Source organism: Anomalospiza imberbis, chromosome 27 (genome assembly GCF_031753505.1).
Source record: "Anomalospiza imberbis isolate Cuckoo-Finch-1a 21T00152 chromosome 27, ASM3175350v1, whole genome shotgun sequence".
NCBI lineage: Eukaryota > Metazoa > Chordata > Aves > Passeriformes > Viduidae > Anomalospiza > Anomalospiza imberbis.
In genome coordinates this window covers 2,347,113-2,375,083 of record NC_089707.1, presented here as the reverse complement: position 1 = coordinate 2,375,083, position 27,971 = coordinate 2,347,113, and the positions used below count along the sequence as shown (strand labels likewise).

Below are 27,971 nucleotides of genomic sequence, written 5' to 3'. Positions count from 1 at the left end.
CCAGTCAGATTTTTCATTAAAACACAGTTCTGCTGTCACCTCAGTGTCCACCTCGGGTTCGGATGAATTCCTGCAGAGCCAAAATAAAGCTATAAAAATTCACATTTTCCAAGCAAAAGAGATCTTGAGATACTGCCTAAGAGAAATAAATTTTAGGGGAAGAAAATTGATGCAAAGTCTTTATTAATTGGAAGATTGGCATGTCTGCAACGGCTCCCTTAACAATAAAATTAATGGTTGCCAAAGCAACGTTCAAAATCTGAGGGAATCCATCTACTTTGCAAAATTTACTGTCTGAACTTCTGACATGGCTGTTGATTAAAATTTGCAATTAATATAAATTATTTATACGGAGAGAGTCTGAAAGGGCAGGCCCAGCACACAGTGTCAGCACAGGAATTCAAATGCAAAGCCCCCAGTAATCTCCTTTAATTGACTAAATGACTTCAGCATCAATAAAACGAGAGTGGTAATAATTGAATTTTGGAAGGAACTGGATGTACACTCGGACTAATATCAACAGGGTAGGTAAGAGCCCTTTCACTGTCATGAGGGATGTCTGGGATTAACATTTTGCAGGCTTCCCTCTCCCTCCAGATCTCCATCCCTGCACCAGAACCAGCTGCATTCCCACCAGATCAGGGCAAAACAGATTTGGATTGTGGAAGCATCTCCGTACAGCTGAGAGTCCAAGCAAATATGGGCACTGTGTATGGATTTAGACTAGAAATCCGTGAGATTTGCCAAAGCCCATGGGTCTGCACCCAAACCCTCTCCATTCCCACCATCACTCTCTTTTCTCCCATTTTCTCTTGGTGACACTCCAAGGTCCCAGTTCACCACAAGGCTGGAATTTCACATCAGTAATTCTCTGAAAGACAACCTGAGCTGTGTGATGACATCTCGGGCACCTCACTCCACTGAGCTGGTCTCGTGGCCCACCCTGCTCTCACACAGAGCCTTGCAGCCCCCTCAGTGTGTGCTCTGTGGGTCTCCTTCACACACCCACATTTCAACTGCTGCTGCACAAAGTCAGCTGCATCCAAAACTTGAAACTCTCCAACTAAAACTATTCCATTCAGCCTGGAGAAGAGAAGGCTCCAGGGAGAACTCAGAGCCCCTTGCAGGGCCTGAAGGGGCTCCAGGAGAGCTGGAGAGGGACTGGGGACAAGGCATGGAGGGACAGGACACAGGGAATGGCTTCCTACTGGGAAAGGGGAGATTTTTGTGGGATATTGGGCAGGAATTGTTCCCTGGGAGGATGGGCAGGCCCTGGCACAGGGTGCCCAGAGCAGCTGGGGCTGCCCCTGGATCCCTGGCAGTGCCCAAGGCCAGGCTGGACAGGGCTTGGAGCAGCCTGGGACAGTGGAAGATGTCCCTGCCATGGCAGGGGTGGCACTGGATGGGCTTTGAGGTTCTTCCAACCCAACCCATTCCATGCTTTGTCAGCTGGAGCTGATCCAAATCCAACCACAAATTCCTGTGGCTGCTCCATCAGCTCTGGTGGCCTTTGGAGCTGGAAGGAAGAAAAACCTCCTGGCCACTTGTTCCTCTGTCCTGCTTTTCAGGAGCCTCTTCTCCTCCTCCACCTTCCCCCAGCTCCACACCACCCAGGACACTCCTTGGGGTGATCTCTTCTCCAAACCCCACAATTCCAAGAGATGGTTTGTTAATGATCCATAACGACCCTTCCTGCTCCCACCTGCAGCACAGACACCCCTGGAAGCCCCAAAAAATCTTTCTGTGGCCCTGAGCCTCATCCAGCCATTCAGCTCCCTCTAACAAAAGTGGACCCAAGAGGTTTTGCCATAAAACACCAGCAGGAATTCACTTTTTAAGTTGTCCACATCTTTGTTAATTTTGGCCCATCCCCTATGTTTAATAGATTATTGCTTAAGATCCTTTCAAATTTTTAAAGCAGGTATTTTATTTATCCTATGGAAGATACTGAATGTGCATCAGCTATTTATCTCCTAAATCTTAAGCCTTAAGCCTTAAAAAAAAAAATAAAAGTTGTGTATTACTGTGGAAAATCCAGATACAGATAAACCCTCTCATTTAAATTTGATCCTGGGCATTTTTATTCTAATCTTTGATATTTCTAGAAGATTCCCTTCATCTCCCAGCTTCCTTTTCCTGCAAATGTCTTTTTATGTTCCCTCAAACATTGCAGAGTTTCACAATATGAACTCCCACTATTGAATTAGAAATTTATTATAAAGAACATAAAAGAGCTTGAAACAGAGATCTGTCAGAATATAAATAATTTTCCAAACGTGATTTTTGTTCTTCCTTCACAACTAATAACACATTGGGCACTTAAAATGAGAAAATTAAAAACTCTTTCCATTTGAATATCTTCTTCTGTTTGCTTTCTGAATTTTGTTCAGTTGTGACAATGAGATATTCCCCAGTTTATTTCTGTTTATGCCACGATCAGGTTCAATAAAATCACTCTACAGCCATATGCTGCTGTGCTTGTTATTGGCACTACAGGGGAACACTGAATTTTCATTTCTACCTTAACTTTATTTCTATCTGACTGTTTGGTTTCCTTTGAAAAAAACACTGGCAAAAACCTTATCCTGGTTTGATCCAAGGGTGGAAAAAGCCACTCTTGGGGCTGGCTGAGAAAATAATTTTTTTTTTTGAAGGTGCAGGTTTGGAGAGGTTTTCTTGTGGCCACTTCTATGAAATATAAAAAAGAAACAATTTGTGGGTCATATTTCAGGTGTTTTTAGCTGGGACCATGAGCAACAAGTTCCTAAATTTCCACTCAGTTGAGCTCAGAGTTAGGACAGAGCCATTCACTCACAGGAAAGAATTCCAGTGGGGGTTATTTGGTGTTTTTTGCTATTTCCTTTTGCAGACAATGAGGAAAAATTACATTTTCTTCCTATTCCTAGTTGTGCTGTGGATATCCCACAGCCACAGGGCCTCAACGCCTCCAACTTCAGGCTCTTGTGTACAAAAATTGCAAAAAAATTATTTTTCTCTGATTTCTTTCCATCATCTGCAAGCTCATAACTGGCAAAGAAATAATCCCAATCCCAAAGAAAGAATCCCAGCAATAATGCCACTGTCAGCTGCAGTCACACATTGACATGGTTTCATCAGAACCCTCCCGTGTCACTGGGGCTCAGCAGGAGCTTCACCTTCCCCACTGCACATCTCAAGTGCACTTAAATAACCTCTCAGGGAGGTCTGGAAGCCAAATTCAGTTATCAAGCTCCATTTCATATTGATTTTAGTTAAATTATGTGAAAAATTCCCTCTGGAACGAGATACTTTTAATTGTCCTCTTATTTTTTTTTAAACCCCAAAGATTCCTGGCATGAACCACCTGCTGATGGTAACAAAATAAACCTCGTCATCCCAAGAATTTGCACATTTCCAAAAAGCCAAATTTAAAACAAGGGACAGAAGACAATGAAGAACTCTGCAACCTCAAGACTCAGAGCAATTAAGCCACAGCTAAGTGCAATTAGCATCATCTCCCCATTTCCCCTTGCTTTTGTCAAGCTGGAATTTGCTTTCAGCCTTGACAAATTGCAGTCACCCGCTCCTCCAGCACAAGCCTGCCAATCCTGTGTGCCAGCCATGGGGAATTTGGGATGGGTAAAGCTCTCCCTGCTGTTGTGGTTTTGCTCTTTGCCATGAAGAGGTGAGATCTGGAACATCCTGGAGAGCAGAATTCTCCCTTCTGTACCACAGCATGAGCTGGGTTCAGCACTGGTGGTCACTGGGATGTCCCACACCTGCACTGGGAGGTAGCTCTGGCCACCTGCAGTCTCCAGGTGGTGGCTGTTGCATCCCTGGAGCATCCAAGGCTGAATTGGACAGAGCTCTGAGCATCCAAGATGGGTAGGACAGAGCTCTGAGCATCCCTGGAGCATCCAAGGTGGGTAGGACAGAGCTCTGAGCATCCCTGGAGCATCCAAGGCTGGGCTGGACAGAGCTCTGAGCATCCCTGGAGCATCCAAGGTGGGTAGGACAGAGCTCTGAGCATCCCTGGAGCATCCAAGGTGGGTAGGACAGAGCTCTGAGCATCCCTGGAGCATCCAAGGCTGGGCTGGACAGAGCTCTGAGCATCCCTGGAGCATCCAAGGTGGGTAGGACAGAGCTCTGAGCATCCCTGGAGCATCCAAGGTGGGTAGGACAGAGCTCTGAGCATCCCTGGAGCATCCAAGGCTGGGCTGGACAGAGCTCTGAGCATCCCTGGAGCATCCAAGGTGGGTAGGACAGAGCTCTGAGCATCCCTGGAGCATCCAAGGTGGGTAGGACAGAGCTCTGAGCATCCCTGGAGCATCCAAGGTGGGTAGGACAGAGCTCTGAGCATCCCTGGAGTATCCAAGGTGGGCTGGACAGAGCTCTGAGCATCCCTGGAGCATCCAAGGTGGGTAGGACAGAGCTCTGAGCATCCCTGGAGCATCCAAGGCTGGGCTGGACAGAGCTCTGAGCATCCCTGGAGCATCCAAGGTGGGTAGGACAGAGCTCTGAGCATCCCTGGAGCATCCAAGGTGGGTAGGACAGAGCTCTGAGCATCCCTGGAGCATCCAAGGTGGGTAGGACAGAGCTCTGAGCATCCCTGGAGCATCCAAGGCTGGGCTGGACAGAGCTCTGAGCATCCCTGGAGCATCCAAGGTGGGTAGGACAGAGCTCTGAGCATCCCTGGAGCATCCAAGGTGGGTAGGACAGAGCTCTGAGCATCCCTGGAGCATCCAAGGCTGGGCTGGACAGAGCTCTGAGCATCCCTGGAGCATCCAAGGTGGGTAGGACAGAGCTCTGAGCATCCCTGGAGCATCCAAGGTGGGTAGGACAGAGCTCTGAGCATCCCTGGAGCATCCAAGGTGGGTAGGACAGAGCTCTGAGCATCCCTGGAGTATCCAAGGTGGGCTGGACAGAGCTCTGAGCATCCCTGGAGCATCCAAGGTGGGTAGGACAGAGCTCTGAGCATCCCTGGAGCATCCAAGGCTGGGCTGGACAGAGCTCTGAGCATCCCTGGAGCATCCAAGGTGGGTAGGACAGAGCTCTGAGCATCCCTGGAGCATCCAAGGTGGGTAGGACAGAGCTCTGAGCATCCCTGGAGCATCCAAGGCTGGGCTGGACAGAGCTCTGAGCATCCCTGGAGCATCCAAGGTGGGTAGGACAGAGCTCTGAGCATCCCTGGAGCATCCAAGGTGGGTAGGACAGAGCTCTGAGCATCCCTGGAGCATCCAAGGTGGGTAGGACAGAGCTCTGAGCATCCCTGGAGCATCCAAGGTGGGTAGGACAGAGCTCTGAGCACCCTGCTCTGGTGGAAGGTGTCCCTGCCCATGGCAGGAGGTTGGAATTAAATGAAAATGAGCTTTAAGGTCCTTTCCAACCCAAACCATCCTGGTCCAGCTTCCTGCTCACATCAGGGTGAGCAGGTCCCTCACTCCAGCCCAGTGCCTCACTCAGGGGTCCTAAAAGAACCTCCCCATGCCGAGGCTGCAGAGCCTCCCTGGGCAATGGCACTGCAGCTGCTCCAGCTCTGGAACTGCCTGATCTGGTTCCTCAGTGTGCTGTGTCCCCTTCAGGCACTGCTCATCCCTCTTTTTAGTCCCACATGTCCCCAGGCACCTCCCTGAGCAGGGACACTGGGGACAGCAAGGACCCTGTAGGGTTCCTCAGCTCAGGACCTGCACCTTTCAGAGGGACCAGCTGAGGGTGGATGTGTCACTCATGCTCAGGAAGGAGTTTGTTTGTGCCCACTCATGCTCAGGAAGGAGTTTGCTTGCTCCAGAGTTTGTAAGAGCACTTAAACCTTAGGCCAGACTAGGAACCACGACCTAGAACCAGGGACATCAAGGACCTAAGCCAGGGCCATCAAGTTCTGCATTTCTACCCTGCAAGACCAGGCTGGGGAAGGTCTGATCAGGGGCTGGCTGAGGCCCCCACTCCATCCTGCACAGCTTGTGGTCAGTGAAATCTCTTTTCTATCTTTTGCTTTCTTTCCTTTGCCCTTTTCCTGAATTTTTTTCAAACTTTGTCCTCGATGATCAAGAAAAATCCTGCAGAGCAACAAAATCCTTGTGCAGCACTTCAGGAGTGTGAGCCTGGCCCAGCCTGGGGTGGGAGGGATGCTCAGAACAGGAACTGCCTGATCCTGCAGCTTTGTGTTTCCCCAGCTACAACCAGAAACCTTCATTCTCCACCAGCTGAAATAAAGAATGAGCTCCCCCAGGAGCCCTGGCCTGGAGTTTGAAATCAGAATCAAGAATCAGACTGGTATAAAGTTCCTTTTGTTGTCTCAGGATATTTATCTATGATGAAGAAGCCAAAGATTTTTATTTTTTGCCCTAAGAATGACAACAAACCAGCCCCTAAAGCCAGAGAAAACCTGTTAGAATAGAGAAACACCACTTTGTGCATGGGATTTATGGGTGCAGGACATGCTTGAGCTCCATCCAAACACAGGGAAACCAAGGCAGGTCCAGGGACTCCAACATGACCTGGATCAACCCAAATCTCACCCAAGCATGTGCTCATCCCTCAGTGTTCCTGCAGGGGAGCCACAAACCAGGATGCAAAGGCCCAGCAGAACAGTGGGAATATCACACAAAGCAGGGAAATCGTTGGCACAGTGAGAGAGAGGCCCAGCACATGGATTTAGCACAGCATTGTGACAGGAATGGGCTTCCTGAGGCACAGAGAGAGGGAAAAAAAAGCATTCACAGGCTTTTGGTGTGTGCTGGCTGAGGGGAATCCGTCACAACTCACACTGAGTGATGGCTGTGGATTTACAAATAATTTTCCAGCCGTGTTTCAGTTCCAGTGAAAGGAAAAGAACTTCCTCAAAATGTGTTTATCTGGTTGCCAGCAACTTCCATTGCAAGGCAGATGAAATAAATAAACACATACTTATATTTATTATAAATAAATAAATAACAGACTTCTGAGCATCTCAGCAGCAAACATTATCATATGGCACTTTTTGCAGACTATTTTTCCTTGGGAATGGGCTGTTTTGGGCAGCACAGCTCCATCACAGGCTGCTTTTGAGTGCCTCGTGCTGTTGAATACACCAAAGAAATAATTCTCCTACCAAAGCAGGGGAAAAGGTTGTAAATTCTGATTGTAACTTACATGGCTGTTGAGCAAACTGCTTTTGTGTGATGTAATCCCTTCATTTTTTTGTAGGTTTTCAATCGCCATTTCAAGCTAAAGAAAAAAACGTGCACAGGAGAGAAAAAAAAGGAAAAAGAAAGGAAATCAGATAGTTAGCAACAGCCAGGATTATTGTTTCTTTATTAATATTTAAATGATTAATGCTTTATATCAACAAGCTTGTGAAAAAGAAGCAAACAGATGTGGATGGAGCTGCAGAGGCGTTACTGGGACATGCAAATGGACACACAGCAGGAATCCCCACAGGGGTGACAAAGCAAGGCCAGGAGGGGTTGATCTTCCACTAAAAGCACTGCCTATTTATTTAAAAAAAGCCATTTTCCTCCTTTTCCCCTTCCTGCTGAGAGCAAACCATCACCAGGCAGAGCCACTGCAGAGACTGGCTGCAGAGTTGGACCCAGGCTTGCCAAGGAGAGCTGGCAGTAATGACTTGGTTACTGTCACCTCTTCATATTTTGTCAAAAAAACCTAAAAAATTAAACAATAAACCTAAAGAATTAAATAAAGCTGGGGTGCAAGAAAAGTGCATGAACTGGAATGGTCAGAGACTGGCTGCAGAGTTGTACCCAGGCCTTCCAAGGAGAGCTGACAATTATGACTTGGACATCTCTTCATATTTTGTTAAAAACCCTAAAAAAAATTAAACAAAGCTGGGGTGCAAGGAGAGTGCATGAACTGGAATGGATGAGGGCTCTCTGCTGCTGAGAGCTGCAAAGAGAAGGAGGCAGGAGCCAGGTTTCAGTTGGGTGAGTTCTCCCCCAGAAGCCAGGATGGAACATTTGATGCTACCTGTGCAGGTTTCTATTGATCTCAGAGGAGCCAAGGTGAGGCCTTCTGGCTCCTGAGGAGCCCCCTCACCTCCTGTCTGGCTTCTGCTCCACTTCAGCCCAGCTGTGGCTGCTGCCTTGTGCCTCAACCCTCTCCTGAACCCTTCTTGCCTTCTCCATTCTGCTACTGGGGCAGAATCTGGGAAGCTCCTTTAGCAGATGGCTGCTGGTCCCAAAGCTCCAGAGCTCCTCTAAAAGCTTTTTGCAAGAAAAAAAAAAATCCTCAAAACTCCCCAAACCCCACATTAGAGGCTGGCAGGAGCAGAACCTGTTTGTCTCCAGCAGATGTTCCCAAACCCCATCTGAGGTGTCTCAAACCCCGTTATCTGTGCCCTGGCAGGACAAGGCAGCAGCACACAGACCCTGCAGCCAGAGCTCTGCTCTCTGTCCTCATTTAACACCTTGTGGGCACACCCACAAAGCATCTGCAGATGCTCTGCCACGGCCTCCTGCCCACATTCACAGCCTGCACTGACTCACCCCACAGTGGAGATTAGGGCTGAGATAAGCCCAGCCCTTCACAAACCCAGGCTCTGGCACAGCAGCGTGGCAGAGCAGAACACATCAGACCCAGCTTCTGAAGTGACATCCAGCAACCACGTGTGAAGGTGGCACCACCTCCAGCACAGTGCCTTGGTTCCCACCCCGAAGTGGAACCACTTCTGGAGGTGTCCTCACCCAACTCAGGCTCAGATTAGTGGGGTTTCACTGCCTCACACCGTGATGGACCACGAGGAGCCACAGGCTGAGTGCTGACACAGCCTTCAGGAAATGAGTCAGAGGTGGAGGGAGACCCAATTTCCTTCCTCTGCTCAGGGGCTGTTTGAGCAGCAGCTCTGAGGCAAGCACAGAAACCCTGCCTGGCCTTTTGCTGTTGGCAGGTGTCCCATCCAAAAGGACACCTTGCATCTGCAATAAAAACTATTTCCAGGGGAAAGACCAAAAGCTCTTAAGCAGCTCTGCAGGAAGGTGAAGAGCTCTGAGGACCCACTTATGGGAGGTCTCAAGGATTTCCTCTCTTGGTCCAGACTAATTTAGCTGAAGGTTAATAGTGCTGTGTTGGCACAGATATTGAAAGTTCCCTGTGCTGTTTCAGCCCATCTGTTCCAGCAGAGAGGGAAGGTTTCCCAAGAGGTTTCTGGAAGTATCTGAAGTTTTTTCTTTAGTGCACACACAAACTTTACCAAACATCTTTCAGCCTCCTAGAGCAGCTCTTGGACCACTGCTAGTCCTGAAGTACTCCCTTGTTTCCATTCTCCTCTGGAGGTGCCCTCCTTGCCCTCAACACCTCCAATCCCTCTCCTTCCCCACCACTGACCACTCTGATGTCCATCCCAAGGCCACTGCAAACCCTTTGGCTTCCCTGGCTCCATCTGCACGAGCTCTGCTTTCCTTTCCTCCCACGAAACTCCCACCACGTTTTGCCAGAGCCCCTCTGGCCTCTTTAACACCAGCCTTTCCCAGGCTCTGTTTTAGGCTGGACATTAAAACAGAAAATAATGTTCGTGCCCATGGATTTGATTCAGTCCCCGCTGTCCTTAAGCCACCCATCCTTTCTGGTGGGTGCCCAGAGCAGCTGTGGCTGCCCCTGGATCCCTGGAAACGTCTCAGGCCAGGCTGGACAGGGCCTGGAGCAGCCTGGGACAGCGGAAGGTGTCCCTGCCATGGCAGGGGTGGCACTGGATGAGCTCTAAGGTCCCAAACCAAACGACTCCAGGATTAATTCCAAGCACTCAAGGCTCTGCTCCACCCCCCTCCGACCCTGGTCTGTGCTGGAAGGACTGACAGCCACACACAGACACAGCCCTGGACTGCCTGCCAGGCTCTTTCCCACCTTTTCCAGCCCTTCCTCAGATATTTTGTGTTAAAATACCTTCAGAAAGCTCATTCCTACATGCAACAGGGTGAATTTATCTCAGATGTATTTCCATAAAGGTTGCTTTCTAAATTTTTTTTTTCTGCTGAACAGCCTTATCTCATGTAATAATCCATTCATGGGATATTTCTACTGACATATTTTTCACTTGGGCTTTTATATTGTGCTCATCACCATGGAAATTACAAAAACCCCAAACAACAATAACAAAAAAATCCCCCAAAAATCCAAGAGTAAAGCTGTGCAGTTTTGTAAGATGCAGTCTCACACAGGTGATGCTTCCAAATAATAACTTTGAGCAAAAACCAAATGGTCCAGTGCTAATTTTTAACTATGAACAGTTAAAATACACACACACAATTCCCACCCAAGAAAAGAACCTCAGTATCTGCCATTTTTTCTTCCACCCAAACCAAGGATTTTCCCCCTATGCCTACCCAAGGCAGAGCACAGATACTACAGGATCAAAGCAACCTTTCAAGGCACAAAGTTTCAAAAAACATAAAGTCTATATTCTAAAACTCAGTGGGAAGAGAAAGTACAACTTAACAGGCCAGATTTACATGAGCTCTCAGTAGCAACAGCTCCCGTTTTTCTCCCTAGTGATGCTGCTCACATTTTAAATTCTGGCTGCATCCCCTGAATTACACCTACATTAGTATTTATATTTATATATGAAGGCATAAACACACAGAAGTCTGCAGAGGGAGGTGAGCAGTGTCCCAGGAAATGAGCTCCAAGCACTCCTGGCAGCTGCTAAGGGCTGGGAGATTCCCAAATCAAAGCCCTGGTGCTTCTTACTGCAAAAAGGCTCTTTTGGGTGAAGAGCTGGAAGCCCTCAGTCCCACACAGCTGCACAGCTGTGCTCCCAGCACCTGCCACCTCAGCTGGCAGCTGGAGGGACACGATTTAAAGAAATCAGAGCTTTAAACCATTTCTGTTTGATCAGTATTACCCCACAAAGACATTTTCTAAACATATGGCAAGGACAGAATACACAGTGGTGTAGGAGATATATACACAAAGGCTTTTTGATCACTGTGCACTCAGCATGACCAGCTTGACATAACTTATGTGCTAATTACCCAAAGGGTTAAGGAAGAATTTCTCAGGTCTCTTCATAATTGAAGATATATTTCAATATTTTGGGTAAGCATGTGTGAGATGTTTGACTTATCAGAAAATATAAATAGAGACAAATTTACATTAGAAAATGTAAACAGAGACAAATCTTTAAAAGCCAAAACTATTTTGTTTGGTAAGGAAAAGAAACCAAATCAAATCTAATGCTTTATTAATATTTGAATGATTAATGCTTTCTCTTCTCTAATGCTGCATAATTTCAGTGATCTGCTGAGCGAGAGGGACAATCCCAACTGAAAAATAAGCGTAGTACACCAGTGTCTATTCTCTCCCTTGCATCAAGGCAGGTTACAGACATAAACAGTGATAATGACAGGTCAGTTTAAGTTTCTGAAGGCTTTTCAGTTCCCTTTGGAATCATTCCTGGCCCCCGAGCCGTGGTGCCTGCAGGGCTACATACCGTTGCTGGAGAGGAGCGTGAGGTGTGTGACAGAGAATGTCTAGAGTTCTCCAGCCCCCCATGAATGAGATAGGCTCCCGAGCCGGAGAGGATCTGACTTCCCCCAATGTCCATGGTGATGCCCACCATGTTGTGAGAGGGAATGGCTGTAGGAGAGGATGTCGCTGTAGTCACCTGAGCTCCACCTCCTCCCTGCGCTTCGAAATAGGGCGCGGCGCTGGCGGGGGCGTAAATCTGCGCCTCGCTGCTGTAGGAGTAGGCAGCTCGTCTGTGCAGGGGACAAAAGAGAGGAGCTGGCAGAGGGAATTCTGTGCTGGACAGCTTCAGAAAGCTGGACAAGTGTCAGAAAACCCCTGGTGTTATAGGTTAGCCCTTGTGTTCACCACCAAGAAGATTATTCTCGTTCACAACCCCGTAGGTATGGTAAGGTGGGAAGAGGAAAGCCATACCACACCTCCTTCATTCCTCAGCTGTCTCTTAATCCAACAGAGACTACAAAGCAAGATCAAACTGGCTCTGCAATCCCATTTTGTCCATTTCCAAATAGAATTTTTCCTGTTCCCACTGTAAGGTTATAGCCCTGCTGCATGTGGCAACCCCGTAGGTATGGTAAGGTGGGAACAGGAAAGCCATACCTCAGATGTCTCTTAATCCAACAGAGACTACAGAGCAAGACCAGATTGGCCTCTATAATCCCATTTTGTCCATTTCCAAATAGAATTTTTCCTGTTCCCACTCTAAGATTATAGCCCTGCTGCATGTGGCAACCCCGTAGGTATGGTAAGGTGGGAACAGAAAAGCCATACCACACCTCCTTCATTCCTCAGCTGTCTCTTAATCCAACAGAGACTACAGAGCAAGATCAAACTGGCTCTGTAATCCCATTTTGTCCATTTCCAAATAGAATTTTTCCTGTTCCCACTGTAAGATTATAGCCCTGCTGCAAGTGACAGCCCTGCAGGTATGGTAAGGTGGGAACAGAAAAGCCATACCTCAGCTGTCTCTTAATCCAACAGAGACTACAGAGCAAGACCAGATTGGCCTCTATAATCCCATTTTGTCCATTTCCAAATAGAATTTTTCCTGTTCCCACTGTAAGATTATAGCCCTGCTGCATGTGGCAACCCCGTAGGTATGGTAAGGTGGGAACAGAAAAGCCATACCACACCTCCTTCATTCCTCAGCTGTCTCTTAATCCAACAGAGACTACAAAGCAAGATCAAACTGGCTCTGTAATCCCATTTTGTCCATTTCCAAATAGAATTTTTCCTGTTCCCACTGTAAGATTATAGCCCTGCTGCAAGTGACAGCCCTGCAGGTATGGTAAGGTGGGAACAGGAAAGCCATACCTCAGCTGTCTCTTAATCCAACAGAGACTACAGAGCAAGACCAGATTGGCCTCTATAATCCCATTTTGTCCATTTCCAAATAGAATTTTTCCTGTTCCCACTGTAAGATTATAGCCCTGCTGCATGTGGCAACCCCATAGGCATAGGAAAGTGGGAACAAGAAAGCCACAAAGCTTGTCTATGCAAGGGACAAAAGAGAGGAGCTGGCAGAGGGAATCCTGTGCTGGACAGCTTCAGAAAGCTGGACAAGTGTCAGAAAACCCCTGGTGTTATAGGTTAGGCCCTGTAAGATTATAGCCCTGATGCTGGTGGCAACCCCATAGGCATGGCAAGGTGGGAACAGAAAAGCCATACCACACCCCCATCATTCCTCAGCTGTCTCTTAATCCAACAGAGACTACAAAGCAAGATCAAACTGGCTCTGTAATCCCATTTTGTCCATTTCCAAATAAAATTTCTCCTGTTCCCACTGTCCTCGCCCACATCAACAGATGCTGGTAAAAATTATTTTCATTTCTTTTTTTGAGAAGTAAGGGTAAATTATCCAAATCAAAAATAAGAGTTAATTGTTCGAGCCAAATGACTTATAGAAAAGGAAAAGGGGGAGTTGTTGTAGGTAAGCAATGTAATAGTTAGCTCTCAGAATTAAGAGATAGATATTTTGTAGATGAGCCACGTGGTTGGCAGTCACGGGGACTCTCCGAGCTGAAAACCTTTTCCTTATTCAAAAAATTATTTAAAAAATATTAAATTCCTTATTTTAAAAATGTCTTTGTTGTAATTTTTATTAAGGTTTAATAAACCTTTGAAATTTTAAAAGTGAGCAGTTGTTTCTCACAGTGGGGTTTGCTCTGTTGGAATGGGATCAGTCAGCCTCGCAGCACAAGCTCACAGTGAGGGCAGCTCCTTGTGAGGAACTGGGGTGAGGAAGGCTAAAAGGAGGCCCAAAATGGGGCACAGCAGGCAGGAGGAAGAGGAAATTCTAAGAATGGAGAGGCCCTGGCACAGCTGTGGCTGCCCCATCCCTGGAAGTGTCCGAGGCCAGGCTGGACGAGGCTTGGAGCAGCCTGGGATGGTGGAAGGTGTTGGGGAGTTGGAAGGAGATGGGCTTTAAGGTCTTTTCTAACCCAAGCCATTCTGGGACTCCTTGGCTCTATAAAATCTTCCAACACCCCCTTTTTCCTCTAGAAGTTCCACTCCTAAAGCTGCCCATGTCACCACACAAAGGGGAGCACCAGAGCAGGATTCCCTGGAGAACAATCCCCACCATGAGGACAACACCTCCAGGGCTGGAAACCACCCTCACACCCAACACCACACCTGAAACAGCTCCTCCTCTTCCTCCCTCCATGGTGGGGCTGGCCTGGAAGGAGCCAGGGGGAGGGAAGGGCTGGGAGGAGGGATGGGGACAGCTCAGAGAGGTTCTTACATGGTTCCATTGGTATAAACAGCTTCTCCTCCTTCCACATACTGCACCTGGGCTGGATAAACGTGCTGCACAGACTGCACCTGCAACAGGCAGCAAGAAGTCAGGGATTGCTCAGGAACTGCACAACTCCAACCTTGCCTTGACACTCAGGCTTTCTTAAAAAAAAAAAATAAATTAAAAAACCCAAAAAACAAACAAAACGCCCTCCCTGCCCTCCCTCCCTGCTTAGGAACGCCAAAGGAGGTTTTTATTTTCAAAGGTCAAGTTAAAATAGATAAATAAGTGGTTGCTCCATGAGAAGTGGAAACAATGGAGCTGGGTTTCCTCTGGACACGTGTTTTGGGGCTGACTAATAGGGGTGAGCTCATGCTGCAGCCTTTCCTTCAGAGGGGAGCCTGACAGTGTCCAACTGCACCCCAGCCCCCCTTTTTTGTTGCTCTGGGAGGGAAGGAGTTGCCCTCTATCATTTTTTTTCCCCTGAAATGGAGCAACCAAATAAAAAATCACTAAAGGGAAAAAAAATTAAGAGGGTCAGACTCGCTGTCCACATGGAGCAGCACCACATATCCCTGGTTTCTTAGGAAACAAGCCCTGGAAAAGGCAAAGTTCAAATAAATAAAAACACTTGCATGGCTCTCTGGCATCAAACCTTTCTATGGAGCCACGTGCAGGCAGTAAATTTGTTTAATTTAAAAAAAACCCAAACATTTTGGTTCTAAAAAACATCGTTACCAAAGGAGATTGCTTTTAATTTAGCTTTGATTTAATAAATGCTTTTAAATTTAAGTTGAAAGCATCCATCAGATCTTCAAATACATGAAAGACAACTGCTACAGCAAAGGTTCTTCTTAAACTTCAAATATCTTTAGAGTTTCTTTTGTCATCAGCCGAAGAAAGGAGGAGAGAGCTGGAGAAAGTGATCCCAGCTCTGTGACTGCCCACAAGTCTTTAATTAAGATTTTTCTAGATCTGGCACGGTTTCAGAAGTGGCCTGGGGACCTGTTGGTGCTGGGGTGTCTGTCCCCATGCTCATTACCTGCTGTGGAACCTGCTGGACTCTGGGAACAGAGATCTGCTGCATCTGCGCCCCTTTGGGAGCGGAGCCTGTGGCTTGGACCAAAACCCTCTGCAAGAAGAAGATACAGCAAGAGACAATTTCAGTGCATAACACAGGTGAGCCAGGAGTTCTCTTCCAAAATTTCATGGCCAACCTGCCTCTGACAGCAGCAGCAGCAGAGGCATCCTGTAACTAGTGCCCCTGTGGTCCCCACCCTCCCATGGGGTGCACCAGCCTGAACTCAGCCCCCTGAATTTGGGCAAATTTCTGACAGGAATCATCTTTAAACCTCCGTGAAAGGAAGTAGCACTTCATTGATAAGCTCAGCCACAGCTGAAGAAGAATCACTCCTCACACATCCACATTTGGCTGCAAAGTTCCTTCTCTTCGAGCTGCAAAACCCAACCACGCTCAACAAGGAATCCCACCAGCTTCTGCCAGCACCAAAGCTCAGGTGGTTCTGCTTCTCCCTGCAGGGCCACCAAGGGCACAGGGACATTTTGTGGAGGTGGCTCTGTCACTTCCACCATCCCTGCCTTACACTCCACTTTCAGTCTGAGGTTGTCAGCACATCTCAGTGTGCTCAGCACCTTCAGATCCAGCAAAACAAACGTGGGGATGTGGTGGATGGAGAGAAAGGATTCAGTGGGAGCAGAGCCAAGCATCTCCATGGCCTCTTAAACCTTCTCCAAGGAGATACATCTTTAAAAACACCCAGCATATTGGGCCAACAGAACAAAGAGCCAGAAAACAATCCCAGAAGCAACCTTGATAATTACTGGCTACCTTATACGTGGATATTTATGATTTTTAGCCCTCCCAACATATCTATGTAACAACCAGAAATCTAATTCTAGCAGAATTATAGGTTTATGCCAATTGCCCAGATCTCCAGGCAGCTGCTCCATCTGCAGTCCCCAGGCTGCATTCCCTGGAGACCCTGCACTGAGGACACCCACACTTATTTCAGCCATCAGCTGGCCTGTTTTCCCTCCAGAAGGGGCTGTCACCAGTGCAGGATGGGGACATCACAAGCCCTTTTTGAAATCAGACCTTGGCAGTGCCACCTACATCAAAGACTCTTTCCTTTCTCCTACTGTTTTCCCATTTTCTGGCATTGCTTTTGCCAAATGCCCCACCCCTGGCCCAGCTCAGCTCCTCACTGCCTGTCTGGTGCTCTTGTCTTCCAGCCAAGATAAGGAATCATCCCCAACCTGGAAGGTGAGGCCATCCTGCTCAAACCAAAAGTGCTCAACAAGCCCGAGGGCTTCAGCCTCACACCATTCCTGCTGGCAGCAGTTCATTCCAGTGCTTTCTTTGTCCTGCTGCTGGGAAGGAAGGCTCTGGATGCTCCTCCTCTTCAGCAGTCTTCCACTATCCCCTGGATTTTCCTTAATCCATGGAGTTCCACTCGGTGCTCCAGCACAGGCAAAGGCTGGATGGGTGATTTCATATTCCAAAGGTTTTCCAGCCTTTGTTCACAGCCAAATCCACACTGTGATCCCAAGGACACCTGGCACTGCTGTCCCCATCCCTGCCACACCAGCAGGGAAGGCTCTCCATGGATGGGAAGGCTGGGAGGTGACAGCAGCACTCTGGATCACCCCATGGGAATGACCATGGCTCCTGGAGAGTCAAATATTCCTTCCAATTCCCAATCTTTATCTGTTCCTTTTCATCAGCATCCAATGGCAGTGCTGCTGCTCACTTGGGAGTTGGAGAAGGATGAAGCTGAGTTACACCCACCCATCCTCTTATCCCTCCAGCTTCCTGCGACAGAAATTTCTTTTGCAAGTTCCCCAAAAGGCATAAAAAGGAACAAAAAGGAACCAGTTTCACTTAACCCTTCCCATTTTGCATTGGGTGGTTCCTGTTCATCACTTGAAGCCATCACTTTTCTCCTGCTGGGCCTCCCAAAGGCAGCATTTTCATGGGCATTAATCACAAATCCCCTCTCTGCAAATAAAAATGTTGGGATCTGCCTACCCAGGAAAGAGACCATGGAATGGTTTGGGTTGGAGGGACCCCAAAGCCCATCCAGTGCCAGCCCTGCCATGGCAGGGACACCTTCCACTGTCCCAGGTCATTCCATGCCCCATCCAGCCTGGCCTTGGGCACTGCCAGGGATCCAGGGGCAGCCCCAGCTGCTCTGGGCACCCTGTGCCAGGGCCTGCCCACCCTCCCAGGGAACAATTCCTAATTCCCAATATCCCATCCAGCCCTGCCCTCTGGCAGTGGGAGCCATTCCCTGTGTCCTGTCCCTCCAGGCCTTGTCCCCAGTCCCTCTCCAGCTCTCCTGGAGCCCCTTCAGGCCCTGCAAGGGGCTCTGAGCTCTCCCTGGAGCCTTCTCCTCTCCAGGGGAGCACCCCCAGCTCTCCCAGCCTGGCTCCAGAGCAGAGGGGCTCCAGCCCTTGGGGCATCTCCGTGGCTCCTCTGGACCTGCCCAAACCAGTCCATGCCCTTCTTGTGCTGAGGACCCAAACGTGGCCCCAGCAGTGCAGGGGAGGCCAGGAGGGCAGAGCAGAGGGGGAGAATCCCCTCCCTGAGCTGTGGGTGCAGCTCTGCCCTCACCTCTCAGGTACCTGGCAGCACTGTTCCATCCTCCCCTGCTCTTACTGACACCCCAAACCATGACAAGAGGAAATTCACCCCAAGCAAACACCCAGCTGGTACAAAGTGACTCCCTTGGGGACCTAAATTAAACCCCAAACAATTTTAAAGCTTGCACATGCATTGGGAGCACTCAAACCCACCAGGCCCTTCACCATCACCTTTATCAACAGGTTATCCCCAGTACCTCCACGAGCTGATTAAAAACCCTTTCCCCACTACCAAAAGCTGGGATTAAAATACATCTGCCAGGGAAAGCTGGGCTCTTCTCCATGGAAACAGCATCCCCAGCTGTGCATACGTTACCTGCTGCGAGGCTGGCACCGGCTGCACCACTGGTGCCTGGGCTGGGGCCGACGTGTGAAGAGCCACAGAAGCTGCTGAGTCTGATCCACCCTCTGGACTCTGCATGCTCACTGCTGGGGACAGCACAGGGACATCAGAGGGGACAGCACAGCACAGCCACACACCCCCAACCCCTCTAAACCAAGGGCAAAATCCCAGTGGAATATCCAGAGGGAAGCGCTGGGAAGGGAGGCAGCTCCCGTCCTACACACAGGGCTCCTTTTAGTCCCTGGAGCTAATTTTAATGCAGAATTATGTGAAGGAAAAAGAAAGTTGCACAATTGTTACACGGAGAGGAGAGGGAAGGAACAGAAAATGCACTTCTATATTTAACTGAAAAGTGGTGTTGGAAAATTATTGTGTCACCGTGAGCATCACACATGATTGGGAAGAGTAGGGGCATATTTTTAAAGTAATGCTTTCTTCCCCTCTGCCTTATCACATTTAAATACTGCAAAAAAGCTTTTTTTCAAACCCAAATTTCACTGGGAAAGTGGGGTGGCCAGCTTGGGCTTATAACCAGAAAAAGTCAAGGATGAGGAGCACAGAACAGCGATCCACCATCATTTTAGAACCCCTGAAGCAGCATCTCCACCCTCCCATCCCTGCCCTTGCCCCAGAACCCCACCAAGGTCCCCAGACAGCCACAGCATCACGCTCCAGTGCCACACAACCCTGCAGGGCTGATGGTGCCCTCAGCATCCTCAAATCCCTGAGTCCCAGCTCTCCCTCCTGGCACTGTCCCAGCCCTGGGGACACCAGGGGATGCTGAGACAGCGCACAATGGCATTTTGAGGGTTTTTTTTTTTTTGGGGTGGGGGAGCCTTTTTTCCTCGGTTTCTTGAGAAATTTCCTGCTTGATAAACTATTTTAGGAAGGTTTCTGCTGTCACTTCAAAATCAAAAGGTTAAAAACATCCAGATTTTGGGCAGTGTCATTTCTGCTTTCTTGGTCTCACTGCTGAGCCTCTAAACAACATTATGATGGCTTTTATTTCCCTTCTCCTGCCAGTATTTAAACTTTTCCCTCACCTTTGTACAAGTTAAGAGGAAAAATAAAAAATGAGAAACTGAAGGACACTGGACCTGCTCATCTGTGTTCAAAAGAAATGCAAGGGGGGTGTGGAATTAAAGAATTTACCTGTTTATTCCTTCAGCCACCCACAAATCTCTCCAAATATTAAATTTCTCCAAAACCCAGGTTTTTTAAGGATTTTTTCCCAATACTCCATACTCCCATTAGCAAGTTACAATTAGTCTCCCAACCTTCCCAAAACCCCAGAGCTTGCAAATCGTTTTTCGCACATCTGGGAGAAAAAGTAGATACAGAACCCACACAGTCACAGCTACCAGATGAACCCAACAAGCCAGAAACAATGGAAATTAAATCAATATTTATTCCTGTGTCCCCCCAGGCCCCTCCAGCTGCCCTCAGCACCCCCATCCCTGCAGCTCTGCTATAAAAAGGCAGCACCTGCCTCTCCCCATCACTGCCTCTGCCTGGGCTTTAGCCAAAACCTCCCCGTGAGAAGATTCCAGTTGCAACAGAGGCGTGGGATCAGGAAAATAAGAATTCTCCCAGGAAATTCCAGCTCCTTGCCTGCTCCAGCCACAAATTACTTGCAATTAAACACTCAAGCAGCACTGCTGGGTTTGGAATGCTCAGGTGGAGATGCTCGGGCAGGAGAGGGGGGCACTTTTAACACATCGAGTCCCCTAACTTTTCCAAAAGTTTATTTGCTGTGTGTTGTGCCCTGGGCTATGGTTTGCAGCTCTCCAGGGTTTCCTGAGTAGTATGGTGAGGTTACAGAAGAGAGGTGGGTGAGCTGATAAAGACATTCTAATCATCTCTTAATGGTTCTGGCAGGATCAGCTCTCAGCATTTTAGGTCTACCAAAGGTCTCCTTTGAAGTGTAGCTATAATCAGAAAAGAACACTTAGAATAGATGGAGTTGGACTTTGATGATCCTTGTAGGTCCCTGCCAACCCAGAATATTCCATGATTCTATGATTCAAATCACCAACAACTCATCTCTGCTGACCCTTTTTGTCTTCTGCTTTCCCTCAGTGGCCAGAAGAGAGCAGAGAGATGCGGGCAGGGTGGAGGGTGAATTGTCTGCTGCCAAAATAAATGCCCAGTGTGATTTTCAGGTTTGTCCCACGAGGCAGTGATGACAGCCACGCCAGACACAAAGGCTCCCAGGAAATCTGCAGATGGCACTTCCAGACAAGGTAGACAGACAGAGAAATCCTGGGCTGCCAAGCCACACATACAGGACTTGTTATTATTTTATTTATCAGTGCAACATCCTGGAGAAAGAATAATTCACCTCTCATTAAAGCCATCCTGCGCTTCCTGAGAATTGGATTCAGATCCGTGTGTGCCATCTGCTCTGGGTAATTTGTGCTGATGAAAAGCTGACAGCACACACAGAATTCCTGTGCTCCCAGAAACCAGCACGAGGTGCTGCAGAGCTCTGCTGATGCCCTGGCAGCACGGCTGCCAAGCCAGCTGGCACCTGAGCCAAGGCTCCAGAGGGTGGAGAAAGCATCGGCGTCCAAGGAGGAGAGGAAATGTGGCACCCAAAGTCCTGCTCTTTGCCCTCCTCCTTATTTTTATTTTTTAAGAACAGGGCACATAAATCAGAGGTGGGACTGGCATGGTTGGTACTCGTGGGGTATTCACAGAATTCACAGGATCACCGCGTTGGAAGAGACCTCCAAGATCATCGAGTCCAACCCAGCCCCAACAGCTCAACTCAACCCTGGCACCCAGTGCCACATCCAGGCTTTGTTAAACACACCCAGGGATGGTGACTCCACCACCTCCCTGGGCAGCCATTCCAGAACTTTATCACCTTTTCTGGAAAAAACTATTTCCTAATATCCAACCTGTATTTCCCTTGGGGCAGCTTGAGACTGAGTCCTCTGGTTCTGGCAGTTCCTGGAGAAAGAGCCCAACCCCACCTGAGCACAGCCACCTTTCAGATGTAGCTGAAACCCTTCCACCTTTCAGGGAGTTGTAGAGAGTGATTTGGGTCCTGTATTTCCATCATCGATTGGTTTGGGTCGGAAGGGACCTTAAACCTCATCCCAGTGCACCCGCTGCCATGGGCAGAGAGCCCTCCCACCATCCCAGGGGGCTCCAAGCCCTGTCCAGCCTGGCCTTGGCACTGCCAGGGATCCAGGGGCAGTTCCTGTCTTAAATTCTCAGCAGTTCCAGGGTCAGGAGCTCCCCATGAGCAGCTCTTTGGCACCTCTGCCACATCCTAGAAAAAAGTTTCAAAGGGTGGCTTTACAAATAAAGGCTGGCCTTGGGCACTGCCAGGGATCCAGGGGCAGCCCCAGCTGCTCTGAGCACCCTGGGCCAGGGCCTCGCTGCCCTCACAGCCAGGAATTCCTTTTTCATTTTGAATTTCTAATCAAAATCTGCCCTCCTTCACCTTAAAGCCATTCCCCTTGTCCTGTCACTGCATGGCTTTATAAAAAGTCCCTCTCCAGCTCTTTCATAGGCACCTTTTGGGCACTAAAAGCTGCTGCAAGGTCTCCTTACACTGGATTTATTCAACATATTGACAGTGACAATGTGAGAGCACCCAGGGCCAGCTCTGGCATCAGCCCCTCCTTCCCCAGGCTCTTTTGGGGTGCAGGGGATGCTGCTCCATCCCCTCCTCAGCACTTGGAGTGATGATGGTTGGACTCGATGAACTTTAAAAGGTCTTTTCCAGCTGAAATGGTTCTATAAATACATCCTTCAGGCATCAAAAATCTGGTTTAACATTTCCTGCACCTCTAGGCTGTCATTTTTCTGTTGGACTTTTATGCCTCACATTTAAATCCCCTTTGAGAAGAAGTTGTTACACCCATTTATGAATGGCCAGGACAGGGGCAGTGGATTTCTTCCCCATGGAGGTAATAACACCCAGCAAGGTTTACTGGGAAGATTAAATATAAGTAGCTATTAAAAAAAAAACAACAAAAACTTTATCCCAGAGGTAAAATAATTGATTGTTCTTAAAACTAACAAAAAACTCACCGAGGATCTTTTCCTTTCCCTCATTTAATTCCCAGTATTATATTCTATTTCAAAAGTCCTGCCAGAAATAAAGGGATGTGATAAAGGAATTTTATCCGTGAAGGATCTCCCCTTGCTGCCTCCTCCTTTCCCCTCACTCCCCCTGCAAATTTGAACATAGAAAATATTTTGAAATGCTCCTCTTATCTCTGTTTCCCCAGCGTTTTGGAGCTGCTTTAGGCAGGAGAGATGAACAAAGGCAAGGCCATTTACATGGAGGCAAGGCTGTCTTATGAATGAAACATAGTTCATATTGTTTCCATGCTCACCAAAAACTGCTAAAAGCAGGCGTGTAAGAAGAAATAATTGCTCTTTTTTTCACAGTTTGCTCTAGTCAGCTTAGAGGATGGAGAATTCCATCAACCAGCAAGGGTAAAATCCACCCTAACCCCTAAGGAAAGTCTCATGTGTGACAGAGCCAGAATCTCATCCCATTTGTTTTGATTTAATCTCCATGCTTTTTCACTTAGCAATTTTCTTTTTGTCATTAGCTACCCTTCTGTCCTAGATTTGGGTTCTCTCTGGTTTTGCCTTTCATTTCTGCTTCCTTATCCCCCATCCCAGAGGCTGCCAAGGTTATGGGACAGCAGAAAGGGGCTCATGCCCCTGAATTCCCTCCACAGCCAGAGTCAGGAGCATCCACCCCACGGCCAGCAGTGTCCAGGTGCCAGCTCTAACCATGCTGGGTGCTCACAGGTAGTATTTCAGAGTGACAACCTGAGTTCTTATCAGCCCTCAAGGCTTGGACTGCTCCTCCTTGTCTTTCTGAAAGGCTCTGACAGCCCTCAGTGATCAGTGCTGGAAAACCACCTTGCCTAGGGGAGGATTTGTGGCTTTTTTAGGAGTGGGAAAATTGAAGCACAGGGAAAGGGAAGCATCCTGTTCAAGGTCACGGAGCGAGCTGGTGGCAGGACCAGAAATAGCACCCAGAAGTTATTAGGGTTTTTTTTTTTTTTTTTTTTTTTTTTTTTTTTTTTTTTTTTTTTTTCCCTGAATTTCCTTTCCTGTCCCTGCTGTTTGCTTGGATACCCAGATAGCTGTGTGTAAACAGAAGGTTTCCAGAGGCAGCAGCCTCGTTATCTGCCTGATTCATTCACTGATGATGCAACCTGGAATCCAGATGTCTCTGATGCCTTCCAGGGTCCTGGTGGCCCCTGTGACATCACCAGCCACGTTGAGCAACTTTAAACTTGTCTCTCCCTGAAATGCCAATGTGCTGAATAAATCCAGTGTAAGGAGACCTTGCAGCAGCTTTTTAGTGCCCAAAAGGTGCCTATGAAAGAGCTGGAGAGGGACTTTTTATAAAGCCATGCAGTGACAGGACAAGGGGAATGGCTTTAAGGTGAAGGAGGGCAGGTTTTGATTAGAAATTCAAAATGAAAAAGGAATTCCTGGCTGTGAGGGCAGTGAGGCCCTGGCCCAGGGTGCCCAGAGCAGCTGGGGCTGCCCCTGGATCCCTGGCAGTGCCCAAGGCCAGGCTGAATGGGGCATGGAATGACCTGGGACAGTGGGAGGTGTCCCTGCCATGGGTATTGGAACAAGATGAGCTTTAAGGTCCCTTCCCACCTAAACCATTCTGGGATTCTCACCACGATTTTATTCCTTCTGCATGCTCAGGCCCATCTGCTCATTTCTCCACAAGAACTGACTTTTTTTGGTGGGTTTTTTTTTTTTTTTTGCTCTTCTTCACTCAGTAAGGAGCCCTGGAATTGAGAAACTGAACTGTGGATGCTGCTGATCCTCTGTGTGACCCAGCAGAAGCTTTGTTGATTATTAATTAACTTCTCAGTTAGCAGAGTGCCCAGTGCCAGGGGCTGCCAGGCTGCCAGGGGCCACGAGACACCTCTCAATGGCTTCTGTCAGCCCCTTCTGGGACAGAACTGCAGGTGGGCTAAACCTCTGTGTCTTAGGCCAGGTCTAAGAGGGGGAAGCAAAGCTTAGCTTAGTGGGAAGCAGGAGGGCTGGCTTTTGAGCAAGGAGTTTCTGCTGAGAAGATGATGCAGAACACTGGGAAACTTCCTGGCACAAAGCACCCATGGGCTCTGCCATGCAGGAGATGGATTTTATACAGAATTTAACAGGAGTCATCAGCTCCTGAGCTCTCAAACACAAATATTTTTGAGCCCTCCAATGTGGAAGGAGTTGTGGTGATCCAAGCCAGAGCAGGGCTCAGGGAAATGTTTATCTGTATTTGGTGGTCTGGTCCTTGCTCTGTGGCAGCAGCAGCCATCCATCCCAGGCAGCTCCAAACTCCAAATTAAAGCTCTTTCATAGGCACCTTTTGGACACTAAAAAGCTGCTACCAGCTCTCCTTACAGTGGATTTATTCAACACATTGGCATTTCAGGGAGACACAATTCCAAATTAAAGGGGAATTAAGTCCCTGACTTCCTCAGGCCCAGGGTTGCTCCTGCTGTAATTGTGGCCACTACAATTTTGTTTTTATTCTTTTTGTTTTTCATTCTACAGGGCACCACTGGACATGAACAGAACTGCCTCTCCACCTTATTTTTACTTTTTAAGAGCAGGTCACAGAAATCAGAGGTGAGACTGGCACAGCCTTGGTTCTCATGGGGTATTTAGGTCTTGTGTTTACATATCTTTATTTCTTTAAGGGGAAAATGTAAAACCTATGAGCTATCCTACAGCAGCAGCCAACTCAGGAAATCATGGAATATGGAATGTTTTGGATGGGAAGGGCTTGTAAAGCTCATCCCATTCCACCCCCTGCCATAGCAGGGACACCTTCACTGTCCCAGGTCATTCCATGCCCTGTCCAGCCTGGCCTTGGGCACTGCCAGGGATCCAGGGGCAGCCACAGCTGCTCTGGGAATTCTGTGCTGGGGCCTCCCCACCCTCACAGGCAGGAATTTCCTCCCTACAGAATCATACATTTCTATTAGTGCTGCTTTCAAAACATTAAAATTGTTGCTGTTCCAGTGAATCACTTGCTCATTTGAAGACAAAACAGATGATGAACTATTCGATTTAATTTGCTTTTCAAAGCTTACTTGGTTGGTCATCCTCTGATCTTATTTAAACTTTTCAAATTCCTTTATTATATCCTTTTATTTCTGGCAGGACTTTTGAAATAGAATATAATACTGGGAATTAAATGAGGGAAAGGAAAAGATCCTCGGTGAGTTTTTTGTTAGTTTTAAGAACAATCAATTATTTTACCTCTGGGATAAAGTGGGTTTTTTTTAATAGCCACTTATATTTAATCTTCCCAGTAAACCTTGGTGGGTGTTACTACCTCCATGGGGAAGAAATCCACTGCCCCTGTCCTGGCCATTCATAAATGGGCGTAACAACTTCTTCTCAAAGGGGATTTAAATGTGGGGCATAAAAGTCCAACAGAAAAATGACAGCCTAGAGGTGCAGGAAATGTTAAACCAGATTTTTGATGCCTGAAGGATGTATTTATAGAACCATTTCAGCTGGAAAAGACCTTTTAAAGTTCATCGAGTCCAACCATCATCACTGCCAAGTCCACCACAAAATTCCACAGCTTTTATTTCAAATTAAGACCTAGAGGTGGGATAAGTTTATTTTTCCAGGTGAAGCTGCTCTAATGAGGCTTTTTATTTCTGATGTTCTTCAAGCAGGGAACAAATGCCCACAGCTTTGGCTCTCCAGGTAAACCCAGGCATCCTGAATTTCTCATCATCACCTGTGCAGGTTGTCAGACACTTCCTGTTGTGAGAATTGAAAATAAATCTGCAGCTAAAATCTCTACAGACATAGGAGAGAGACAAGCTCAGCTACAGCAAGATCTGTATTTATTGGACTTGATTTTAGAGGTTTTTTCCAACCTGAAAAATTCCATGGTAGAACTAAAGCTGTTCCATGCACCAGAATTGCAGGAAACCTGGAGGTGGATGGGATTGCCAAAGGCATTTTATACAGGAAAATTCACCTTAAATTAATACAGCAAATAAGCTTTGTTCATCTTTAATATTACCAGGAATTAATGAGGTTTAGTGCAGCCAACAGCCTCAGCTGGCACAGTTTGTGCTCCACGTTTTCCTTTTGCTGAAAGAATCTCAGACTGTCCAGGGGGTAAATTACCCAGGGAATCTCATCTGCAAGTCCATGATACAGCTAAAATTTTTAGTAAAAATCTCCTGATATCTGTTATTTTACTGAAAATAATGGGAAGGATGCAGTTTAACTAAAAAAAAAAAATTAAATTATTTCTCATTCACAACACTGATCTGCAAGGATCAAAATTGAAATCCAGGTTTTTCCTTGTTTTTTGGTTGATTTTGTGCAATTTTTTTTTTTGCATGCTTTGAAGGGAAGGCTTACATTTAAAAATAATTATTTCATTTTTGGAACGTTTATTCAGGTTTAGTTGGCTGGGGCTTAGATAAATGGGAAAACCAGAACAGGAATAATGGAATGCAGGAGAAATAAAAATGCTATTTAACCATCATGTTCTAGATGGGCTCTAAATGATATTTTCTCCCCTGACTGCAGAAAAAGGAACCAGGGAATTTACATTTAATGGTTTCACTACTGAGAATTCTCAACACTCTCAAAACAGACTGAAAATAATAAAAGTAATGCAAGGAATGGCTGATTTTGATTATCTTCTAGCAGATGCAAGTATCCATCTACTTCATCCACCACACTCTAGGCCACAGTTATTTTACTCAAGAAAACTTCCTTAAATATTTTCCATTTCATTCAATATTTCTGGCTCAGCCTCGAAGCAATAACTTGCCCTGAAAAGGCATTGGTTGTGCTTGAAGCAGGGCACAGAAAGGAAGTGTTTCATTCTTTGGAAGAAGGAACTGGTTTATTTGATGTGAATGAAAATGGATCCCTCCTCTGAGGCAAATATTTGTGTTAAAGCCAGCCTGGCTCCTGCCTCACACCCATCCTTCATCCCTGCTGCTCATGTCTCCAAAGCATGAGACCTCCGAGGAATAACAGGCGTTCTTCTGTGTCGCAGTTTAAAAACAAAAAAAAAGCTATTTTTTTCCTCTTGTAAAGAAATCTCCATAACCTTAACAAGAAGGACTTCTCTCCCTAAAGAGACTATTTTAAAGGTAATAAACTGAGTAGAAATTTGAAGTTTTGTTTCTTTACATTATCAGTAGAAAAGAAAAAGTTGTGGGGGGAGGAGGAGTAGTCTAAAGAGTTTGTTTTAATTTTTACTACTTTTTCCCTTTTAGTTACTGATAATAAAATTTTCTTTATACCCTTTTAAAGTTTTGAGCCTACTTTGCCTTTCTCCTAATCCTATCTCACAACAAGAAATAAGTGCATAGGTAATTAGCCAGCACTGAAACCCACCACACACATCAGTACATTAATTAGGAAATCTCAAAATCATGAAAATCTTAAATTAGAGAACCAAAACCACTACACCCTGAAATTCCAATCAGGAGAACACCTATTTAATTTTTTCCATCACCAAAAAAAAAGGCTCCCAAGGTGGAGGAGGACACAGCTCCCAACCAAGACCATGTGGTGCCCCCACCTCTTTGGAAAAACATGATTCCAGCTCCCTCAGATGGGAAATCAAAAGAAACTCCTTGCTTTTGCTGGCTGAACCAAGGAGAGCCTGCTCTGCACATAATTTCCATTTAGGAATGATCTTGTCCTCAGACTGCTGATTCTTTGATTCTTTTCTGCAAAGGTTGGGATTAAATCACAGGATGGTATTTCTTGTTGGGACTCAGATGTTTATCAGTTCTT

The 27,971-nt window shown here is 47.1% G+C and overlaps 1 protein-coding gene across 6 annotated transcripts in view; it reads right to left on the bottom strand.

The window, feature by feature from the left end:
* RFX2 (regulatory factor X2) overlaps positions 1 to 27,971 on the bottom strand; it is a 79,612-nt gene that overhangs the window by 16,483 nt on the left and 35,158 nt on the right. For 2 of the 6 annotated variants that reach the window (XM_068173682.1, XM_068173680.1), the window contains exons 2-6: positions 18,150 to 18,262; positions 15,213 to 15,302; positions 14,177 to 14,256; positions 11,399 to 11,666; positions 7,111 to 7,185 (exon numbers count right to left, since the gene is read on the bottom strand). In XM_068173682.1, coding sequence (XP_068029783.1) covers positions 7,111 to 7,185; positions 11,399 to 11,666; positions 14,177 to 14,256; positions 15,213 to 15,302; positions 18,150 to 18,254 — 618 coding nt within the window. In that variant the 5' untranslated portion in view covers positions 18,255 to 18,262. The remainder of the gene's footprint in view (positions 1 to 7,110; positions 7,186 to 11,398; positions 11,667 to 14,176; positions 14,257 to 15,212; positions 15,303 to 18,149; positions 18,263 to 27,971) is intronic. The other 4 variants (XM_068173685.1, XM_068173684.1, XM_068173681.1 and 1 more) reach the window with 3 other exon arrangements.